This window comes from Temnothorax curvispinosus, unplaced genomic scaffold (assembly GCF_003070985.1).
Source record: "Temnothorax curvispinosus isolate PA1 unplaced genomic scaffold, ASM307098v1 QBEX01007415.1, whole genome shotgun sequence".
Taxonomy (NCBI): Eukaryota; Metazoa; Arthropoda; class Insecta; order Hymenoptera; family Formicidae; genus Temnothorax; species Temnothorax curvispinosus.
Window position 1 is genome coordinate 146,531 of NW_020217195.1, and position 23,414 is coordinate 169,944.

At 36.5% G+C, this 23,414-nt stretch overlaps 3 protein-coding genes across 7 annotated transcripts in view; 1 reads left to right on the plus strand and 2 right to left on the minus strand.

Annotated features, from left to right (window-relative positions):
* Window positions 1-195: 195 nt before the first annotated feature.
* On the minus strand, window positions 196-6,494 carry LOC112457013 (putative elongator complex protein 1). 2 transcript variants are annotated; one of them, XM_025019872.1, is made up of 13 exons: window positions 6,389-6,494; window positions 5,442-6,273; window positions 4,847-5,275; window positions 4,273-4,761; window positions 3,947-4,176; window positions 3,472-3,878; window positions 2,272-3,388; window positions 1,966-2,159; window positions 1,523-1,793; window positions 1,133-1,269; window positions 786-940; window positions 650-713; window positions 196-569 (listed from the first exon to the last, which is right to left on the minus strand). In XM_025019872.1, exons 2-13 carry the CDS (start codon window positions 5,868-5,870, stop codon window positions 508-510), a joined length of 3,984 nt encoding a protein of 1,327 aa, XP_024875640.1. In that variant the 5' UTR covers window positions 5,871-6,273; window positions 6,389-6,494; the 3' UTR covers window positions 196-507. The 2 variants fall into 2 exon arrangements, with proteins under 2 accessions (XP_024875640.1, XP_024875641.1); XM_025019873.1 differs by lacking the exons at window positions 196-569; window positions 650-713; window positions 786-940; window positions 1,133-1,269 and having other exon boundaries at window positions 1,703-1,793; window positions 1,955-2,159.
* Window positions 6,495-6,748: 254 nt separating this feature from the next.
* LOC112457015 (ubiquitin-conjugating enzyme E2 N) lies at window positions 6,749-10,959 on the plus strand. Of its 2 annotated transcripts, none has more exons than XM_025019875.1 (3): window positions 6,749-7,546; window positions 8,668-8,927; window positions 9,209-10,959. In XM_025019875.1, the coding sequence occupies exons 2-3, from the start codon at window positions 8,683-8,685 to the stop codon at window positions 9,417-9,419; spliced, it is 456 nt and encodes a 151-aa protein (XP_024875643.1). In that variant the 5' UTR covers window positions 6,749-7,546; window positions 8,668-8,682; the 3' UTR covers window positions 9,420-10,959. The 2 variants fall into 2 exon arrangements, with proteins under 2 accessions (XP_024875643.1, XP_024875644.1); XM_025019876.1 differs by lacking the exon at window positions 6,749-7,546 and adding an exon at window positions 7,890-8,049.
* Window positions 10,960-11,714: 755 nt separating this feature from the next.
* Window positions 11,715-23,414, minus strand: part of LOC112457011 — a 40,066-nt gene continuing 28,366 nt past the window's right edge. For all 3 annotated transcript variants that reach the window (XM_025019869.1, XM_025019870.1, XM_025019867.1), the window contains exons 13-18: window positions 22,012-22,154; window positions 18,439-18,771; window positions 17,882-17,887; window positions 17,362-17,796; window positions 16,605-17,078; window positions 11,715-16,480 (exon numbers count right to left, since the gene is read on the minus strand). In XM_025019869.1, the coding sequence (XP_024875637.1) occupies window positions 16,409-16,480; window positions 16,605-17,078; window positions 17,362-17,796; window positions 17,882-17,887; window positions 18,439-18,771; window positions 22,012-22,154 (1,463 nt within the window). In that variant the 3' untranslated portion in view covers window positions 11,715-16,408. The remainder of the gene's footprint in view (window positions 16,481-16,604; window positions 17,079-17,361; window positions 17,797-17,881; window positions 17,888-18,438; window positions 18,772-22,011; window positions 22,155-23,414) is intronic.

The following is a 23,414-nucleotide window of genomic DNA, read 5'->3' on the forward strand; positions in this document are numbered from 1 at the left end:
TTTATATTGTTAAGCGATCCAAATTCTAACATTTCCAAATTTAGATGTTTAATATATGTATGACTATTGTAAGATCAAATACAAGTGGCTATTATATTTAGGCCTAATTAGTTGCAAATTTAATTATAATATCACAATGATATAGATTAAATTACTAACTCTATATACACATATCTTTGTAAATAAATAACTAAATTACTATAACTCATCTTTATTGCTATTATTTTTACATCAATATCTTACGGCTTGTTCTTTTTAGATGAACTTTTTGTACAATTCACCTTCTGGTTTTCTCCCCAATATGAAAAAAAAGAGGAAAGCTAAACCGTGCAAAAAGTTCAGCTAAAAAGAAGCCTTTATATTTAATTATTTTTACATTAATATCTTATATTTATTATGTAACAAAACTTCCTTATATTCATGACTGGTATTTTAAAAATATGCAATGTTTAAAAAAATCGATTTTTCACTTATTTTTCAAATACTTAATTCACATGTAAAAAAAAGTTAGAAAATAGTCAGCACGCGTGATGCTGCATCAACCTCAGGTGGATACATTATGTAGCGTTCTGAAAAATTAAAAAGCAAAAAATAATTAAAAGCCGATAAGTGAAAAAATATCACTCTACCGCATTTTGTGAGCACTTACCTATTAATTTAATAGGTGCTATCATTTCTTGAAATTGTGCTTGTGTATAATTTTCACTTTTTTCCTGTAAATAAATTTAAGAAATGTAAAGCGCAATTCAGAAATTGCTGAAATATTGTTGATACTGATTACTTACTATGTCAGCTAAACTTGTAGGAGCTGATCTGTCCCAAATTTCAGATTTACTACTTTCCACTAATTGAAAGAACTCCCTTGTTTCAACTATGATCTTTTCTGCGCTTTCATCAAATTCGAATCGTATTAGTACCTGTACCAGCTGATACCAATCGTCTGTAAGTAAAAATTATTTTTTATTACATTTAAAATATATATTAAAAATTAATAAAATATTTAATATATATTATAATGAAAAAGTTATAACATATATTCCATGACGTCTTCGATAATGTTGTAATAATTTGAATTTATATTCAAGAGCATTTATACATCTATTGTGAATTTATATTGCTTCTATGGACCAACCTCTATCCTTGTACGCATTGCTAACAATTTGGTAAAGGGCATGTATTAAGCTTAAATCTTCAAATCGGCTGCCTTCCTTTAAACTGAAAAGTTTTCTCTCTTGTTTTCTACGGTTCTTACTTGACCGATAGCTCTTGCTAAAAAGATATTTTCATATTTTTACTTTATATATAGATATAAGATTATACATGAATACAAAGTGTACAATTTATAGGCCTGTTCTTTATCGCTGCATTAGACTGCACTAATACTTTCTCTCTAAGTTTCGGCAAACTTCAAACATATATCTATTCTATTCTCAGCACAACGAGTATACGTGAGTACAGCTATAAACAACAAACCTTATATATAATGCTATCAGACAAATTTAAAAAATATATATGTAAGCACCTCGAAGACATAGATATCCGCGATATTTGACTTGAAACAGATTCTGCGATACTGATTGCGTCACTAATGCAATCTGGAATTTCTTTATTAGATTCCGGTTCATCGCCATAGGTTTTTTCATGATACAATTGTATTTGTGTTTGTTTTGCTTTAATTTCTGTTCTCACTATAGCAAGACGTGACTTGTACTTCAGAAAATCTTCCTTCATTTTACTCAATTGTGAAATTACATGTTCTGCGTGTTCCTTCACTCCAGGTTTAATATGTGTTTCTATAAAAATATAACAGAAAATTTAATATATTAAATTTAAAAATGCCAATTTCAACAAAAATTATTACTTTTACACATTATATATTAGGTATATATAAATTATATATATAATACATATACTATAATAATTATACTAGATATTGATTCACTTGATTATTAACCATTTTCTAACCATTCAGATCTAAACGTTGAACATCAGATATTATTCGTATTGCATATTTCCAAGATCTTCCCTCACATAATAGCGCAACTGCTTCTTCAGCATCATTTAAATATTCTTTTAATATTATAGCTGCATGTTTATATTTCCGCTCTGCTTTCAAACGTTCAACCAGTGTGTTATAAAGTTTGTGTGAATTTGCTGGGCTGAAAAATTTAATTCTTATGTGTAGAACAGCATATGTAATTCTAATGATGATAGGATAATATTCTTTCATGCATGTACAAAAAAAAATTGTATATACAATTATATCTTTACCTTAGTTTCATCTCTTTTGATATTGCGATTACATCCTCCCAATTATCACTTGACATACTAAATGTTTCTACAGCTTTGTCAAGATCGCCACTTCTATAAAACATCATACCAGCTTCCACATATTTCCCTTCACTTGACAAGAATTCTCCATAAACTTCAGCCACCTTTTTATACTCTGTAGTATTCTTCTCAAACAATTTTATTGCCGCCTTGTATAATTTATGATTACGTATCAAATTTAAGCATTCCTCAAACTTGGTTGGATCTTTAGACAAATTCTCTAACGCTAATTCGTAACGTTTAAGATGGACATTAATAGAATACTTCATGTAATTTGGGTCTAATTTTTTCAAATTGTTCAAGAATGGAATATATTCTTTGGGATCTTCTTTCGATGATTCAGACGCTATAAACTTTGCGAGTTCTAAATCATACATGCCTAATGCAACATCATATAACGTATCGATAGTGACGAAATGCAGTAAACACTTTAACGCTCCATGAGCGGACACGGTAGAATCACGTAACTCTGATCTCTGTGAATCCTCCAACATTTTCACTTGCTTTATTTTACTAAGTGCATTTTCCAATCCTTGTCTTTGTTGATTTTTCACCAAGCTTATCAATATTGGTTGTATTAAATTATCCGCATCTTGATGTTTCTCCATGGCATCTCTTAATAATTTACAAATCTCGTCTACCTTATTAATTGTAGTTTCGTTACTTCTATCGTCAGATTTGACAGGGTTGCGATCCGCATAACAAAACGTGTACATCGTACGGGTGACATCGACGTTTTGTAATTCTGACAAAAACAGGCTCAACCAATTTAACTTCTTGTGCTGTACAAGATCTTCTACGAACTTTTTCACGTTATCCAGAAATAATTGTGGATCGTGGTCGTATAATAAATTCAAGTTTATACGTTGTTTAGTCATTATGGCAAGTGCCGTCAAATAATCACAGTTATTCAGATAACATTTTAGTATATGCACCGATAATGCCCTTGGCTGTATACATTCTAAATTTCCTCTAGGCAGCTGTAAAATTACTTTCGATTCGTACGGTATCGTCGTTATTATACGAGAACCTTTTTCGAGTCGCCTGATGTAGATACCTGTAACGATATATTTAAAGTCAGAAAAATATGCTATATACAAAATAAAAGAGAACACTACAAAATAAAAAGTATGTATTTACCAGCAAATAAAATCTCGTTCATATTTAAATCCCAGGGCTGGATAGTTAAATCACGTTCACTTAGCTGCCTTATATTAACTTCGTTCAACAAGACACAAATCAATGTGCACTGCAGTGTCGTAAGAAGCAAAAAATCTGAATGTACGTAAAAACTTGTAATATTCTTAGCAATTTCTTTTCCGTCGACCAAGAAACTATTTTCCAGAGACAGAGCAAGGATAATATCTTTCGAATCAATTTGTATAACTTCTATTTGCTCGCACTGTTCGCTTAACGTTATATCTGTCTGTTCAAGTTTTCCGTTTCTTGTGTATTTAAATATTCGATCTCTTACTTTTATGTAAGCTGTATTTGCATCGGGAGAAGAAACTATATGTTCTATTGGATAATCCATTACATGAATTTCCCTGTAAAAAAAATTCAAGTTTAGATAGATATTATTTTACACATCTAATGATTCTGGGATATCACATACCGTATTTTCAGACAATCATTGGAATGCATGCCATTTAGAGATAAAACACACAAGAGATTGTGGTTTTTTGTAACTATAGAGAACAACATGATGTTCTCTGTAAACCATAAGAAATGTTGCATGAAGCAATCGCGGTCATCAATTTTTAATGCTTTATCTTCGATAACGTATAGTACGTCACAAGAAATACTACATACGTTTGCAGCTACATATGTCAGCGTGGAAAATTTCTACAATATTAAATAAATTACATAAAGCAACAAGAAATATAGATTATGTATCATCATATCATATTTCTGCATCATTATTTTGTTAAGATAAATTACCTTTTTCTGCTTAAAAACCGTCAATTTATTATTGCATGAAATAGTAAAGAAGTCGTTGCTGTTTACCAAGGCTGACTTATTAATATTTGGACCAAAAATAATTGCATTTTGTGACTCTTGAGTTTCTAAAGATTGATGCGCCATTGGCGGTGGGACAACTCCATCTTTGAAAGCAGTGACTAATATTTTATTTCCATCAATAACACCAGACACAGCTCTATCATCCACAGTTTTGCCTCTGCTATGATCCAGGCACCAATTAAACGAGCAGAAAGTAATTTCTTTTTTGGTTAGATAAATCAATTCCTTTTTATTAGTTACATTACTCCATGTTACATATAGCAACGGATTCGCTTCATTAAAGACAAGAGTTTGTTTAAGATACCAATAACAATTATTTTCAGTCCACAGTTGTATCAGCTTAGCGTTTGTTTTTGACTCGTGACAAACAACAGCCAGAATATCTGGTGACCAAAGCAGATCTTTTACCTGTAAGACATCTATTTAATAAAATTTGTAACTTTACAAGGCAATCTCTCTCTTCAAAGATCGTCCATTTCAATATTTAACATACCTTTACTTCTCCAACTTTAAAGGGCAGCAAAAATTCCGAGTACTTAAGGCCGTTTTTCTCAAAAAATGCAATAACATATTTATCGTATGCTGTCTGAGTTACGGCAAGCAGATTTCCCAATGGACTCCAAGCTAGACATTCCTCCAATCCGTTGACCGGTTCATTGGTATAGCATAAAATACCCTCTCGGTTGAATACTTTAAATCTTCGAATTTTCGTTTTCTTATGCAGAAAACTAACAGTGAAAAACGCGCCGTCTTCGCGCCAACGAATTCGAGTACCACCATCGTCGTGCTCATTCGGGATTAGTTCTTCCGGTTCAGCTCGAGCCGCTGCTTTACCCATTGAACCATGAAACTGAGTTTCTTTTTTGCCCCAACCAGCATTAAAAAATTCACACTGCCCAAACTTTTCTGAATATAAATTTACCTGTAAAAATATATATCTAGTTTAACATATAAAATAAAATTGTAAATGGGGCGGCGAATTGACCAGTCTCTCCCTGGAGAGTCTCTAGTCTTGCTCATCAAATGCATGACAAGAATAAAATTGAATAATAAAAAAAAAATTTGATTTGAAACCAAATAAGTATTACCTCTGATATTATTTGGAAGTCTAATACCATAGTGATCACATTTCCTTTGCCTGTTACAACAACAACGAGTTCATGATCCGGACTGAATTTCATACACTGTAGGCCTTTACCAAAAATCCCTACTACATTTTGATCAATACGAGTTGGATCTTTTATGTCAATTTTAACAACGTCACCAAACTCATAAGCACAGTACAATTCCTGCAGGGTGGTGCAATACTCCATTGAAACAATTTTGAGAGAAGGACCAATATCTAGATCGATAATATCTCCTTCAAATGGTATTACGTAGAGGTGATTGTGCAATAACAGGTACACATCGTTGTTACTTGAATTGATAGCGCAATGCAAAGATTCTTGAAGATCTTTTACGTCGCTCATAAAATCGATACTTCTACGATATACTTGGTGAACCGTTAGATTTCTCATGATTCTTTTTTTTTATCGACTTCAAGTCAACGGTGAATCGATTTTATTTCAATCTTTTAATTTTGGGATAGGCAGTCCTATCGCCGTGTCTCCAACTGGAAGCTTCAGTTATTTAACACAAATCTTCTTCTACGTTTTACTTATTATTGTTCTTTAGGTCACCTTATTTAACCTTACACACGTTTCTTTTGCTAGATTGCTTCGTTTTGTTTAGTTCGTTTAGGAGCAAAGGCACCTTCAATCCTGCCTTTGGGTTATGTAGCGCAGATACTCTAGAACTATCCGAATCTAAAGTTTGTATAATATTGTTGATCCTTTTCACGAAATTAAATATCACTTGGATCTTCAACCAGTCCTCGCGTTCAATCAAACTGCTACACGTGTTACGAAAAAGGTTATGACGCTGTAAACAGAAAAAATTAGATGATGAAATAAATAAGATAATTTATGTGAGAAAAAATAATATGATTTTAAAATGTAAAGCGCGTATGATCGAAAGTTGTTATAAGAATATTTACCTCGTTTTTCCCTTTTTTTTTTAAACCACGCGAACAGCGGACGAAACTAACCTACGCAATAATGCAATCAACGCACAGTATAGCGTGCGATGCTGCCGGTGCTGGCGACGCGGCAAGTAGCGATAATGTATGTACTAACGTAGGCCGGTAAATTCCTATTGGATCGTCCTGTTTCACCACGTTGCGAAATATCTGATTGGCTGGTCTAGTGAAAAAACTCTAGGCACCGGGGACTGTGCGAAGAGCGTGGTTCTCGAACGCAGCCCTGCTGAACGCGTCCATTATTTCTTCTTCCGCAGATTCTGCCATGGTCGGTGGTCGGTCCCGTCAACGCGCGCTCTCGTCGTCGCACTCTAGCCAGTCTAGCCTCTCTCGTGACTTCATGACTTCGTAGTTCGGTCGTTCGGTGACGCTCTCCAACGCTCTCCGAGACAACGGACGAATAAAGGGTATCGGGCGAGCGGGGTGTTATCGCGTGTCGAACGAACGGGTTGAACTCGCGCGCGCGTGTGTGAGAGAGAGAGAAAGTGAACGGAGATATACCCGCGACCCCGCGAGTGAGAGATACGGATTACGGACAGACCGGAGAAACGCGGACGAACCGAGAGAACCGGAGGAACGGGAGAGAGTCTCAGACTGGAGAGCGAGCAGCGCCATCAAGCAGCGTGATAAAATGAATCGCGAGAGGCGGCTGTGAAGGGGACCATTGACTGAACCGAACCACCAAGGACCAGCCGCGACCAACCATCGACCGTGTGCGGTACCACCGTCCACGGCACGAGTGAAAATTGAATTAGCGGGCCGCGATCGAGTAGCCCCCGTGGACCCGTGGATCACCGGCCGGTTGGGTCCCAACTCCTCCCCCTCTTTCCCCCACCTTCCCCGGAGAGTCGGCTGCGGGGCCGACGTGAGGCCGACGGCGGCGGTGGCGGTGGCGACGGCGACGGCGACGACGACGACGACGACGACGACGACGACTAGCCAGGAGAACGAGCGCGAGCGAGCGCGTTAACAACGAGGTTTTCTGGAGGAACACCGGAGTCGCCGAGAGAAAGAGAGAGAGGTGGTCGCGGGGAGAGAAGAAAAAAAGAGAAACTGCCGGAGGACTGAGGAGGCTCGCGTGAGACGCGACTGCGAGCTCTTTACGTAGGGAATATCGTACGTATCCGCGTGCGGACGGTGCGCGACCGTGTGCCGTGTCGGGGCGCCGATAACGACAACCCGGGGCAACCGGATCGCCGCTACGTCGCTCGCACCCTTTGTTTATTATACTATCCGGGATGCGCGCGATCTGTACGCTCTTTCTTTCTTTCTGTCGCCCACGAACTCCGGATTTTGCCCCCTGGATTTATCGCGCGCCCGTTTATCATCCGCGAAAGGATTCACGTTCACGCGGTCACGTCGTCCCCGACACTTGGCAGCGCGTACCGTGGATCTCTGCACGCACACATACACACATACGCGCGCGCGCGCATACGTAGCGGAGCACGTACGCGCGCGGAGGCGAGTGTGTGTGCGCGCGTACGTGCTCCGCTCGGTGTGGCAAAGCTGTCAACGCTGTCAACTCGTAGCCGATCGTCGTTCGTCCGTAGCCCATTGACGAGTTGGCCGCGAAAGAGATTATCGATCCCCCGCCTTCTCGACACATGCCAGGATATCCGGTTTGTAAATCGCGGTGGTGCGAGATGACCGCTCGGCGGTCAGCATTGTGTTTTGTGTAGAAAGGGTGGGAGAGAGAAGGAAAGAAAGAGAGTAAAGTACTCTCGTTGGTATGCGAGAGATGCTGGCGTGGTGGCTCGGGATGATTTTCGCGTCATCGCGTCTGTTCTTTGTGATTTAATATGAGACGATTTTGTAACAAAAGAAAAAATTACGTTTATTGACGACAATTCGCGTACGAACGTTTCATTAAGGTTCCCAGCGTGACACGAAGTGCAATTCGTTGCTACGTTAGTCGTCGGATTTAAATTCGCGTCGCAAATTATCATGTATTTGTAAAGGAAAGACAAGTGGAAAAGAAAACACAGGGTAGCTGTTTCATTTCGTTTACGCGAGTTTTGTAAAAAAATATGTACTTGAAAAAAATTGTTAAATTGAGGAATCTTGTTGAGTGAAGCTTTTGAGAGTGAAAAATGATGATAGAGATCGTCGTTTTGCAGTTAATTTTACATGAACTTTCGGATTCCAATTCGAGACTGTTTGCCGAAACGGCCAAACAGTTTGGTACATTGTATGCAAGAATAATCCTTAGTAACCTTGCAAATTTCTTTTCCTCACAGATCTTTGCATAAGCAATGGCGGCGTTACCACGGAGGATTATTAAAGAAACTCAAAGATTAATGCAAGAGCCAGTTCCTGGTATCAGCGCCGTGCCAGATGATACAAATGCTAGATATTTTCACGTAATAGTAACGGGACCTGAAGATTCGCCATTCGAAGGTGGATTGTTTAAGCTTGAATTGTTCCTACCAGAAGATTACCCAATGTCCGCACCGAAAGTTAGGTTTATCACAAAAATATATCATCCAAATATAGACAGGTAAAGATGACAACATGTGATATATCTATCTTGATTATCAAAACCGTGCAAGTCTCGCTTTTATCAAGCATTTATTGCGTTTCGCATAAGTCGAGAAAAGAAGTCACGCAAAATATTATTTTGACATAAATCTAACGATATAGATTGCAATTAAAATCGCTCATGTATATCTATGTTTAAAAGAAATTGATCGGTTTTTAAATAAAAATGACAAAGACAGGTAATCTACTGTCTCGGTATGCTGTGACGCTTTAACATGATTTATCTCGATTTATCTGTAGATTGGGCAGGATTTGCCTGGATATCCTCAAGGACAAGTGGAGTCCAGCGCTTCAAATCAGAACAGTTCTGCTATCCATACAAGCGCTCCTGAGCGCGCCGAATCCCGACGATCCTTTGGCAAATGATGTAGCTGAACTTTGGAAAGTCAACGAAAGCGAAGCGATACGTAATGCCAAAGAGTGGACTCGAAGATACGCTATGGACAACTGATCTCAGCCTTGTCAGATCGCCCACGACAAAGCAAAGCGACGTTACTCCTACCTTTCCCAGACTTTTGATCACCTTACCCGCACCAACTGCGTATCCGACACCTGTGTCCACAATTTTGCTATAAAAATAATAAAAGTTTTGTAAGAGTAAAACAGAATGGATATTTTCTATATCGTGGGGGAAATGCAAAAGCACTGTTGAATTTATTCAATCGCTCATTGAGAAACTTCGTAAATATCTTCTTCCTACATTAACGTTGCGCAAGAGGAAGCCTCTCTTTGTGAGAAGATGCGATGAGATATGTTACATAAGTTTGAAATTATATTAAGGAAAAGTACGCGACATACAATTCTTTCAATATATTGCTGCTAGTGCAATTTGCAACTTGTACTTTCCTTTTTCTTCCTAATGTATTATTTAAAGATGAGATTGAGAGATCTACGTTTTGACATGTGACATTCTTTTCTTTGAAACAAATTTATTATGTATGCTAACTGGTTGTCTCTGTCTAATACACCATAGATTTAAGTATCCTTGCATACGTAGACTAGAGAACGATAAGGCCGATCTGTAATAGAGCTATTATTTATCTCACATGTCTTATAAATATTATATTAAAGGAGATACGAAAGCATTTTCAATCTATGTAAACTTAAGCGTCTTTCGACATCTACGATTATTTCGTTGCGAGGTGTAGATTATCGCGAAAGCTCTTTAATTTTCAATGTATAATAAGGAGAAACGTTTGAATACATTTGATTTGTGCTAAGAAAAGTTGAGCTATAAGTGAATAGAAATCTTCCATTATGTTAATAATGATTGCCAATTAATTGCTTATAATGTGTAAATATAAGTAAGGAGAATAGAAACATTTTTTATTGTGTCTCACAATGAACAAATTCTGTTCGTTAAGATACAATAAATTTTAACATAGAGAAAATCGACTCGATTAAAATACATAAAAAGAATATTGTTTTATGACGACTGCTTACTTGAAGGAGACAATGTAAAATACATAGTTACACACATATACATATATATATATATACGTATATTATTTTCCGTAAATATTTTCCATTTGATAAGTAAAATTAACGATCGTAACGAGAATTGAACATACGCAAAAAATAGTTAAATTTACATACGTTGCACATTATGTAAGTAAATAAATAGAAAAATAGTAGAAACAATATCTTTGTAACAAAACGGTGGCAAAGGAATATATATAGTATATATATATTGATAGACATATTTAACACAATTATCACAACGCATTGGCTCAATAAATTAATCTTAATATTGATATAATCGGCTTAATAAAAAAATGTCAATGATTTATACCTAATGTACGTTTTATTGCATCAAATGTGAGAAAAAGTACAACCAGTTAGTATATAGGTATCCACAAAATGGGGACATTGCATTAATGATCCTTTTTTTTTTAATAATTACAACAGAGAGGTTTTGTAATCTAAGGACACGGGAATAGGTTAAAACAATTGTAGATAATCTGCAATAATAAAGAAATTATTATTAAGAGTTTGGGATATTTAGAATAATTATTCTATTGTATGCATTATCACGTTGTGCCAGTGCGATACGAAAGATTTTCCAAGAGCTACTATGGAATAATTAACGTACATAAACTAATAATTAAGATCCAAAAAGTTAAATACCGCTATATGTACATTTCATTAAGTATAATCGGTAATGAATCATGTATGAAATATGTTAGTTCCCTCTTTTTTTTACGTTCGTTTAACCATTGCTTTACCGAAATGTGTGAAACACACATGTTAAAATTTACAAAATAAAATTTTATTTTAAACTTCTATGTTGCTAAATTAGTAATAGAATGTGGAAGCTAATAATATAACAATAAAATACTAACGGATGGAGAACGAATAAAACTGATTTCTTTTTTATAAGCATTATAGGCTTAAATGATATGTCATTTTGTATTTCTGTTATAACAAAGTGTATTAAAATGTCCTTATCAACATTAACTCGGTGCTAAAATGGATGTAAAGAAGCTCGTTAGGACATTTTAGAAAGAAAGAGGAGTGGCTCGTCGGTGCTTCTACTTTTTCCACGATATTAATAGTTTAGATAATTTTAGCTCGCTTTTATGAACAAGCTTCATAATGTATATACCTCATTGCTTCACATGTCACGTGGAATATTTTGAAGAAATAAAGCCTTTAAGAGAGAAAAGAAAAATAGAAAAGCTATATATCGTTTTCATAGTTGCATCATATACCGTGCTTCAAAGTGACAGACATAACTACGTATGAATTTGAATTCAAAATTACATTTTATTGTATCTTAGTATGGACTAGCATATACCATATACACATTCAATAGCTCACTTATAGTTTATAACTTATTATACACTCACAAACATTGATAAGGACAGTCATGAGATATCTTGTAGCATGTTTCATGACTGGTGAAGCTACAGCGCAAGCTCTATATATATGTGTGTGTGTAAGATATAATTATTTTATTTATTTATCATGAATGGCTGGGTTCTTTCTCAATTGCCTCATAACGATTCTGACTGCAATTTTGGAATTTTTTTCTACCATTCATACTGACTTTGCACGATCATCATTCTTCACTTTGTAAGGCTCGATGATGCAAGACATGCATTGTCATCGACGAAATATTCCATAAATCAGACATTACCTGCCAATGTCCTCGTTAAAGAGGACAAGCGTGACACAAAATGTCTTACAGCGCTTGGAAATAATTACACGACGAAACTTTCTCATTTCGACGAACTGTGTACGCTTATTTAAATTTATAAACGGAACAAGTTTACTAGATCTCCTCCCCTCGCATTCGTTCATATATAATATAATTTACCAACAATCGTAGAAAATCTAGAAAAAAAATGTATAGAAAAAGAATTTAGGTGAAGAATATCAATAGAATATCAACAGATAAAGTCAAATGAGTCTATATATTTATTAATTTACGCTCGTAAATACTTCAAGAAGCCATACTTTAATAACTTATATGTATACCTTCCAGTTATTAAGACAAAAAAGTCGATTGTTTTTTTTTCTCATAAAATTTGAGTCAACAAACGAAGACTGTGTGTAATGACGATTTAATAATATTACATTTCATCTCTAACGAACATACAAGTAATGACCACGCAAGGCCAGATTGACAGTACAAGTTGCAGATGTCATTATTAAAATGTGGCTAGACACATTCAGTCAGGATGGCTTGCGATGGCTGAGTATTAACTTATTATGTATATATATATGTATATATATATACTTTTCTTTATTTTTATTTATATTTATATATTCATCTTATTCTTAGCGTAATGACTAGATAAGTTTCAGCCACCCAATATATAACACATCTTGTTTGATCCCATATATTATATTCATACCGCTTTGTGTTGCTCGTCGAATATATGGTTAAAATTTCTATGCCAAAATCCATTGCCCTAACGTATATAGTCGCGATTTATTCTAGACTCTGATGATTCCGGCAAAAGATAATACTTTCTGCATACTCATTTAGATATCTGCCCGTAATGAATGAAGGTCTCCACAATGATATATCGGTTCCCCATGATATGCAATATCGTAATATGCTTCGCTACACCCTCCTCGATGAAGTAATGGAATTACCATATATTTATACATATATTTCGTGACATTTCTCACGTAACTATCCTCACGAGGCTTTCCGTCCGTATCGATTTGCGGCGTCGTGCACCGCGTCACACTTTCGCTTTTACATCACTAAATATCGTAGACAACAAAACATTTTTTATTTACACGCCCTTCATCCACGTGCCTCACAGAGAATTGTCCCGTAGGAAATATCGTGTCTATGGCAAATCAGAGAGATCTTTGAAGATATCAGTGTAATCGAAGAATCGACTTACAATTATATACGGAGAATCCATGTCTGTTATGTCGACAAAGCAAAGAGAGCAAAGCCCAGAACACATGTTCGATCTTCCGAAATTAAATTCTAGTTTATTTGTTACAAAATTAGCATTCCTCGTCACTTTTAAACAGGTTTACGTATGATTGTTTTTACAATATGTATTATGACACTATGTGAACACAAATTTTATGACTTACAAGGGCTGTTTAAAAAAGAAGAGTTCAAGATCCGAAGAGCGTATTCATTAGGCGAAAGATGTTTAATCAACATGCCTCGAAAATCTCGTCTTTTTGTAGATAGAAACAATTCTCAGTTTGTACAATGTCGAGAGCAATCTAATTGGTTCTATCCTCGAAAAGATAATTTTCCTCATGTTTATTAGATATCTTTTACACGATATTTAGTTAACGTCCTACTTAATCCTATGAACGCTTGCTCTTTAAATGCCCTATATATATCTGAATTATGTCAGAAGATAAATACAACGCAAGTTCAATTTTTTGCAAATTAGGATACATCGTTCCTTAAATGATTCGCACATTCTCAGACAAAATCTGAATAATTATTTTTTCAGTTCGTCGAAAATTATGCGTATACTCCGCTGTCTCGTCGTTACGCCTACTTAATGTACTTTGGCATTGAAATTTTATCAGACATCAGGAATCTCAAAGTTTGTCATCGCACACTTCTTGATATTTGAAGCAGAATAGCTCGAAGGTGAGAAATTTTCAGCAAAAATAGATAAAACTTAGATTATTATGGCATATAGTATTTATATAGAAGAGGACTTTTCTTCTTTTTTTTTGTAGTAATACGACTGTAGAATTTACGTTTCTCTAGAATGAGTAATTTTTTTTATATTGGGTCACACATAGAAGTGAGTCAGTCTGTTATATTTTAGAAGAAACTTTCCATTGACGAAGAGTTACTACAAGTCGGGAAAAGCTAGATTTTCATTTTGTATGCCTATATGCAGTGAAGCCACATTGAGTCGAATACAATTTACATATTTTACATGTAAGTATTATACACGGTGAGTGAAGACTTACTGCAAGCTGATACGGATAAGGTGCAGTCTATAATTTATAAGCCATTTTACGATTAACTACTACGACTATTTTTACGAACTGAACTTTTCCGAACGCGAAAAACGAGTGAATTAAAAGAAACTTTATTCTACAAAATTAGATCGATAGGAATCGAGCGGTAGAAAGATTTCTAAAGCGTTCTTCATCAATCTTTCGTGGGAAATCTGCGTAACGAGACGAGATTACTCGAAAATATTATTTTCCAAATTGAGATGCGAGATGCTTCGGAATGGCGTGAGAAAATTTCGAGAGATATGAAGGCTTCTAATCGATAAGTACTTAAAAAATTGTCAGCGTAATATACTTTGAACAGCTCTACTACCATGAATTTTAAGTTAAAGATTCAATTAGAGTTAACAATTCGATGAAGATGTTGAATCCCTAATAAAACGAGCGGGGAATTCACGAAATATCAAGAGAGAAAGAGAGAGCTAGAGGACGTAAAGTATTGAAAAATTTAAAGGCCTCTATTCTAAAGTGCCTAAGTCGAGTACGGTCTTACGTCTATAAAATGTAGACTCTTAAATACACAGCCATTTCTCAACATTTATCAATATGTGATCGAAGAAGCGAGCGCGATTAATGTAACATACTGGGAACAAGATGACTTTTGCAAGTTTACAGTTGACTACCATTCGCGAGAAACAAAAAACAAGTCTCTCTCTTACACACAAACGCACACACATACACACACAGGCGTGCATATTTTTTCCAAAAATGTACACTAACTTTAAATATTTATTAGGAAATTGTGCACTTACGGATATAGCAATATTCGGAGTAAATAAACTTTAAAATTTTTTTATTTACCTATTTTCTCGCGAGTGACAGTCATTTATGAGGCATAATATGAAGGACTTTCAAACGTCGCTCCGAAAAATAATATCGCGCGGTGAACGTTACGACTTCATCTTTGATACAGGTGAGTATACGACAGAATAGCATTGATAAAGCGATATGTAGGCATACATGATGTTGAATCAACATTTTTGTCCACTGACCATTTCCGTGTATTCGACGAGAGAGATACACAGTTTATTTATCTCTTGCCGGAAGTCAGCTTAACGTATTGCAAAAAACAGATTAATCTACTCTCTTAAAAAAATCCCTCTCATATATTATAGAATACGTTACTGTGCTCTTCTATATAATTACTATGGCATTATTTATCACGAGATTTACGCGTCCGAAGTTTACTACGGTAAGATAGTAATTTTAGTACAAATTAATAAACTCGGGCGTCGCGCCGCAAGTATTCGCCGGCCTTAAGGATAAAAAAGATTAAATAAACACTTTAGCTTAAAGTGTCTCCGCGAGAGATAGAGGGAGATCCTTTTTATAAATATTACTACGTCATTAAACTACGTAATATACAATTCCAGCCCTGCTCCAGCTGTTGGTAAAGAGCTTTGTGCTATTTATAATCATGTGCAACTGCATCACCTATATCATCTTCCTTGGCGCGAATAATGCGATTCTCTGTAACATCCACTTGTTGTGCACTGAAAATCAATATTATTTTTCCCCCTATCGTTTTGCTAGACTCGTAATAAATCGAACGCCTGAGTAATCGCGACAATTTCGCCGCAAGTTCTACACCGCTCAGACAATAAATTAAACACCGCAATGCATTGACATAATGCATTAACCGGCATCGAAACAATATCTCGCAAGATTTCAGGGAACATATTTATGTTATAGAGAATCTCATTGATTAGAACTAGACGAATATCTCTTACAATAATCGATAATCATATAAATTATGCTTGAGTAGATATTTAGTAACGTTTTTGCGACGTACCCCTATGTAGGTCTCGTTTACTAAGCAGGAGCTGGTGAATGTATCGAATCGTCCCATAAGAATCGAAAACACAAAGCGATTTGCATTGAATAACCTGTACAGTAAAGGTAGCGGATAGTATGGTAGTGGATGGTGGATGTATTGTCTGTTCACTACGCATCAGCCAGGCAACTGAACGCTTTTTATATGTACACCGGAGACTCCTGGCCGGTCAACAGCCTAAACATAGACGTGGGCATCGTTTTCATCAAAATCTAGAAAAGAAGAGAATGTTCTTTGACCCTCATACATATAACTGCTTCCTGATATTTTATTCTATCAAATAATAAGCACACGAAGCACACACTAAAAGCACTTTAGTTCCACGCGCTTACGTACCTCTCCCACTGACGTAGCAAGAAGATTAACAATCTTTTCGTGCGGTACAGCAACAACACTCTGATTATTGATTTCAATTATCCTATGACCCACTCGTACTCCGCCCCGCTCGGCGATACCACCCCTCAATAGACTACATATCACTCCGTTCTGTACACTAAATCCTAACTGATATTTCGTGTCGGGTCTCTTGATTTTCACTTCGACCACAGGTGCACACGGCACGACAGTTAGCTTGACGACCGTTTGATTCTTCGAGTTCTTTATGTAAGTCTGACATGTGGACAAAGGCAAGCCGACTAACGATACACCGTTAATCGCTATTATCTGATCGCCAATGTTAAGCTGACCGCAACGTGCGGCGGCGCCGGCCGGCGCGAGATTCGCTATGACTACGGTTGGCAGCATCGAGCCCCAGCCGGACTCAACAATCACAACACCGAGGATCTCACCCTTCGCTTTCGGTACCACTACCTGCAAACAGAGAGATTTTTACTCCAATGCAATTACGAAATTTTCCTTAAGTCGATCGCGATAATTGTCATCCGCGTTTCAATTCGCGATACATAGTTCTCCTGGAAACTAGGGTGAAGTTAATTCAATATTGGGAATTTACGAGAAACCGACATGTATTAATAATTCCGATGAGTTGGGTATAAACCGACAAAAACTTCCACGAGCCGTTAGAGTGAGAATCGTAGTCACTCTCGAGTCAGCAAATGGAAAAGGTGACGCAGATTAGCATTCCGTAGATTACCTCTTTCTGCATCTCTTTCTTCGCGAACATCTGCAGCTCGTCGCCGAATATCTCCTGCGAATTGAGCACCTCCTGGTAATCCATCTCCTTAACGAAGCTATGATCCTCTATCCCATTTGCCTTTAGGAACTCCATGTAAGCTACTTGGAATGCTTGTCCGATACTTTGTGCTATAAATTGAGCCTCCTCGCTTTCGAAAACGTGGCATATCATCTTCGGAGTTCGGTTAATCTTCGGTACTTCTTCCATTTCATGCGGCACAAAACGACGCCGTGCCATTAGCACTACCAGATCGCCGATATCCGCTATGTACGAAATCGTGCGTAACGCGTGATCCATCATGATCTCCTTCAAATCAGTATTGAGAACCATGATCTTCTCTGTCGAGATGAAGAGGTCTACCTCCGTGCTTGGCTGAGTGTCACCGTCCGGTGCCTGAATAAGCACAACACATATCTTTTTTTAGAAAAATGTTGCATTACCACGGATGTCCTATACATTTCACACAGAATATACGTACCAGCGCCTATCATAAGGAAGCAGCATGTGTAACAAAGTAGAGATAAACAAGTAATTAATTAAAAATATATGTGTATATGATACATACGTATAATATTAATATTTTAAACACACATAACGCTTAATTTCTAGTAAAATAAGATAGTGCACGATAGTGTAAAAACTGTATAAAGTTGAGCATAATCATTAACGGCGCTATCACAAACCTGAGAGTTTGAGAGACAAAAGTCGCCTAACTTTGACGCAACATTTAACTTGCAAGAGACTCGTCGCTATGATTTATGAAGAATGTGCATGTGTACGCAGGTAATATGAGTATCGTAACTGAAAAGTGCATATTATGGGAAATTGCTGCGGGTTTTGTGGGCCGAATAAAATAAAGTTGTCAAGCCGTAATGATGAAATGGCCGTAAGAAGGTTTGACCCTCGTCGGTGTTATATAAATCAATAGAGGGATGAAACGGTCGAACGACTGCTCTTGTTAGAGCCAAAGGGCAGTCACTCGGATTTAACAGCGAAAGGGGTGGTTGTCTGGGATGAAGGGCAATGAGGGCGGACCTTTATTTTTGTCACAGCCTCCTCCACCATGTGGTTCTTAAGGCGCTTACGCCGTTTACGGCCCCCTTCCTCTTCCACCTCCACCGACCCAAGAAACTGTAGTCTGAAAACGGTTGTGGGCCCCAAGCAGCCACTGATCGGGGCCAGTTTCGGCTGGGCCCCAAGCGCTTGTGACTCGGACTGGCCCCCACCAGAAGCGCTTCCTATAAGTTCTTCGCTCGAGTCGCACTCGTCCTCCTCTAGGCTTCCTTGCGAGGCAATGCTGCAGCGACCATACCCATGCTGCCCCCCATAGTTTAAGAGTGTTGCCTGCATCGGCACTGGCCCATCATCCTTCCGTTATGTACGCGCCAAACAAACAAACAAACAAAGGCTCTGCTAGTCACATTGCCACGCACCACCGACAGAACGAGAGGCAAAAGAGCCAATGTTCATGAGTTCTTGAGTTGCTATACCAAATACGGCTTTACTTTTCTCTTATGCACAGTGTGTCATGCTTGTGTGTCACCTCTATATCGTATGCCGGATCAAATCATTCACACATATATAAATGCATTAGTCCGGTAGCATATACTTTGGCACACGATGCGACCTTCATTATGCAATTTTGCCTTCGGACAAGCTCACGGTGTCTGGAAGCTGTGCAACGTGCAAGCGTTATGTTAAGTTACAGTACAGAATGGTAATGTCGGTACGGACGAGCAAACGCGGATCCGCTGTAATTGTTGTAATTTAAGAACGTATTGATAGCGGACGCTGCATGTTTGGCTGTAAGTCTCTAGGTGTTTAGCCAGCAACTCAGAACTCGAAGCACGGTAAGGCTCGCGATGAGCAATCGTGTTTCTTGTTTCTTCGATCAGCCAATTTTTTCTAATTTTGTCACCGCGAAAACGAGCAATACAAATACAAGCAATTGACCACACATAGAATTATTATTCTCCGTAACAATAATTTTGACTCCAAGTGTCTTTTCGTAAGCAAATATAAACAAATCTACTTGCAAGCGTGAGTAAAGTTCTTTTGTTGGCGCTATTCAAAAGCATGAAGTAAGCACGAATTTTTGGCTTATTAAAAAGCTACATCAATGTATAACGAGATATTAATCATCTAGAAATTTTAGCAGACTATTAAGTATAAACTCTTCAAAATCTTAGTCTCAATATTCTCTCATTATTTACACTGCCTACATCAGAGCGTAGCTTTAGCAGCCTTGCAATTATCATGCATACACTATTGAAAGAACTGATTAGTATTACAACTCCTGCTCTTAATATTATCAATTTTTTAAATTAGAAATTATTTTTACAATGGATATTCAATCGTGAAAACATAATTTCTATTTTAATTCCTGCAATTAATTTTGCAACCAAGATATTCTTGCAACGATAAAAAAAAACCGCAATCCTGATCTACTCAACTCAACTATATAAAATCTCACTTCATGCAACAATAAGGCATCAGAAAAAAAATATTTAGCGATCTATATTCTTGAAAAATCAGATTGAACGAACGAATGTATATAAGTGACTAATTACGCTCAATCTTGTAGGATACTGTCATATCAGAATATCGTAGTATATCACCGGGCTATCGATTCGCTATAATCAGATATCACATCTCTTTGAAGTTTGAAGTTATGATGAATATTCTATGAAATTTCTTGCAACTTCCCAGAAATTTGCCTAAAACAGAGCCGTGTGTTATATTGCATCTAGGTTGGTTTCTCGCGCGTTTCCAGTTTTCTTCCTCTCTATCGACCAGTTGTACAGTAATTTTGTTGGATTTTTTGCATAGTTGAGAACGTAGTTACTGATTGTGAGTAGGGCAATAGCTCCCGTGAGTGACACGGATCTTTTGTGCGTAAAGTTGATCAAGAATCTACGGGAAAGCGGACATAGCAAGCGGACAGCAGATATATAACCCAAATATTCGCAAAGAAAAAAAGAAAGAGAGAAAGAAAGACTGACAGACATACAGAAATCACATCAAAAGTTACACTGAGAAGATGACAGTGTTCGGTGGTCAGGTGGTGGTGGTGGTGTTGGTGATGTGAGGAAGGGGGGCGCTACACTGAAACATTCAGGCCTCTTTGCACAACGGCCAGTTCACAGTTATATTTAGATTAATTATCAGATAGGTAGACAGAAATCAGCATTTAGAGATTCCTCTCTCTTTCGAGTCGTCTCAGACGATGGCAAAAAAAACTGCGTAAAAAAGATAACTATTAATTGGTTATTACAGATCGAGAGAAGGTCTATCTTATCTAAATGCTGACGTTTAATTGCCCATGAGCAGAACCTAAGAGTAGGAGGAAAGAATTTACTGTTTTGTCTGCTTAATATTGACAGTTTCCTCGTAAGATTGATCAATATCATAAACTATAAGAACTAATAAAAGAAGAAAGTACATTGTACTTTATCGATAAAAATATCGACTATGTAAACGGAAATATAATGGGTACACTATAAACACGATATGTACTAGTTTCTAAGGAGAGTATTTTGGTCAACTATGGTCTATGGTCCTTTTTGCAATACATATATTTGTCATATATAGAACTGAAGTACAAACGAGTCTTAAAACACGATTTGGACAGTACTCTTTCCTGCAGGAAACTCTCAGGTTTAACTAATCACTTAAGATTCCAGCATTTTAACTATTTGAGGTAAATTAATGAGGTAAAGTCTCAAAATAATATAACACTGAAATATTTTATACTTGGTAAAGAAGCGTTTCGAAATCCGCAAATCTCTTATGATTGTTATAGATATGTTATTTGGAATATCTTACAGTACTTATTTCGTGATTACATCGAAAGGAAATGGCAAGTTTTAAAAATCCTCAAAAAGTTAAAAACCTTAACATTGAAATACATTATTGCAGATAAAAATATTGCACTGTTATTCACTACAAATTAAGTAGCAAATTAAAATAGTATAAAGCAATCAGAGCATGCTGCTATATAATTTCGTTATTGTTATTCGTAGTTTAATTCTAATAGTTCTTGAAACGATTTTACTCTCTAACAGATTTTCTAATGTTTTTTTTATTTTCGTTTCAACAGTAGAAAGTCAACAATTGAGACATTTAGCCAATGTGTAAACGTATTTGTATTTGGTCTATATAATGTGTCTTCCAAACTTAGTGCTACTGACCTAAACAGAACACAACATATCATGTGGATGCATTATCTATCAAATATCGCGATATGCTCACTTAATTAGTAGTTACTGCTTTTAAGAACAAACATTCTAAGAAAATATACGTGGCTGTTGAATGATTTACATTGCACTTAATAATTCATACTGTACTCCATAATCTTTTTTCGATGCTTCGCAAAAATCTTTAGAAAAAAAGTGTCCTCATATACAAGTTCTATTTGTACATGAGATATGTATATATGTATATATATATATATCATGTATATTGTGCTTTTTTATATACACATATCTGTATATAATAGTATATACATATCTTTCGCAATTGACGTATAAAATACCAGTTCAAGAGGAATAGTATGCCTCAGTTCTGAGATAAAAATAAAAAGAAGTGCGTTGCCATATACATATGTACCTTTATTCTGGAAACGGCTTCCTCTGCTTGACACATGCGAGTCGATTTCGTCGGTTGACCTTCGCATACCAATTGCGTTGATCCCAAGTATCTCGCGCGGAACAAGACACCCTCGATCAACACTGATGGATCATCCAACAAGTCTGAAAGGGACACAGACACGTACCATTTAGGATTTTTTATCCCATTTGTCTTATAGTGCAGTGTGCCGAGGGCGGCTAAGTGCTCAGAAGAACATTGAGGCAGTCTAACAGATGACATGATTGTATCCAGTAATGGATACTTTTGTTCCATGTCGTTTGTAGCTTCAGTTAACATTGCAGTCTTCATATCACATAACGATATAATTTTTAATGAAGTTATAAAATCCTTGATTTTGTAATCCTGTTGTTCTCGCGATTAGATCAACTGTTTTTTTTCTGTTTTATTATTCACATAGAAATTACACCGTGTGTAATTTTATTTAATTTACAATACGTATATAAGCACGAGAAAAGATTGTACACAATTGAAACAGTCACAGTCACATCACATTAAAAGATTATGACACTTATGAGACTCCTCAATACACTGCTTATCAATATAATTGGTAACCTTATCGAGGAGTACAAATAGAGGAATGTAAATATCTGAAATCTCTGAGCGTGATCTGCAGATGACATATACGTACATATAATAAATTTAGAGATACACCTTGATAAAACATATTGCACGTGTTAAAAGCAGAGTTACACATGCACAAGATGGAAACATTAGATTATCAAGAAATACTATAAAAGCATTAAGTAATATTGTGCAGTAAATAATATTGATTTTGAGTTACAGCTATCATTAATAATACAGTAATAGTGTAATAGCATATACAGTACAATCTCGCTAATCCGGCACTATTAAAAACCAAATTGTGTCGGATTAATGGATTTACCGGACCACTGGAATGTAAGGAATAGAGGAGGTAAAATAATTGAGTATTTTAAAACTGTTCTAAAATCAAGAGACACGGTAGTGTCTCGCACCAAGTACACGCGCAGCGCGAGACTGCCCCGCGTATTACAACAAACCAAACAAAATTAGAATAGTGGCAATTTATTTTCGCGAAGGCTTAAACAATGTTACGTAGGCGACACAGTCAGTCGTCAGTCACTAATGAGTAGATAAACCAATATACGTAAACCCGCCCCCTTGCCTCTTGTCCAAGGAATCGTGGAAGCTCGCGATAGTGCCAGATTATTGAATAGTGTCATTGTATTATCGAAGTGCTGGATTCGCAAGTTTGTACTGTACTCTAATTGTTAAAAAATATAAATTTGCACATATGAAGAGAGTACCTACCATAAAATAATGATTAGAAGCGGATGACGAATTTATTATATACATCCGAGCAAGCAATAGAAAGAGAAATA

Coding starts and splice junctions, on each gene's coding strand:
- LOC112457015 (XM_025019875.1), top strand. CDS start 8,683: ATGGCGGCGTTACCACGGAGGATTATTAAAGAAACTCAAAGATTAATG. Junction 8,928..9,208: donor TATCATCCAAATATAGACAG/GTAAAGATGACA, acceptor ATTTATCTGTAG/ATTGGGCAGGATTTGCCTGG.
- LOC112457013 (XM_025019872.1), bottom strand. CDS start 5,870: ATGAGAAATCTAACGGTTCACCAAGTATATCGTAGAAGTATCGATTTT. Junction 4,177..4,272: donor CGGTTTTTAAGCAGAAAAAG/GTAATTTATCTT, acceptor TTAATATTGTAG/AAATTTTCCACGCTGACATA. Junction 1,270..1,522: donor CGGATATCTATGTCTTCGAG/GTGCTTACATAT, acceptor ATATCTTTTTAG/CAAGAGCTATCGGTCAAGTA.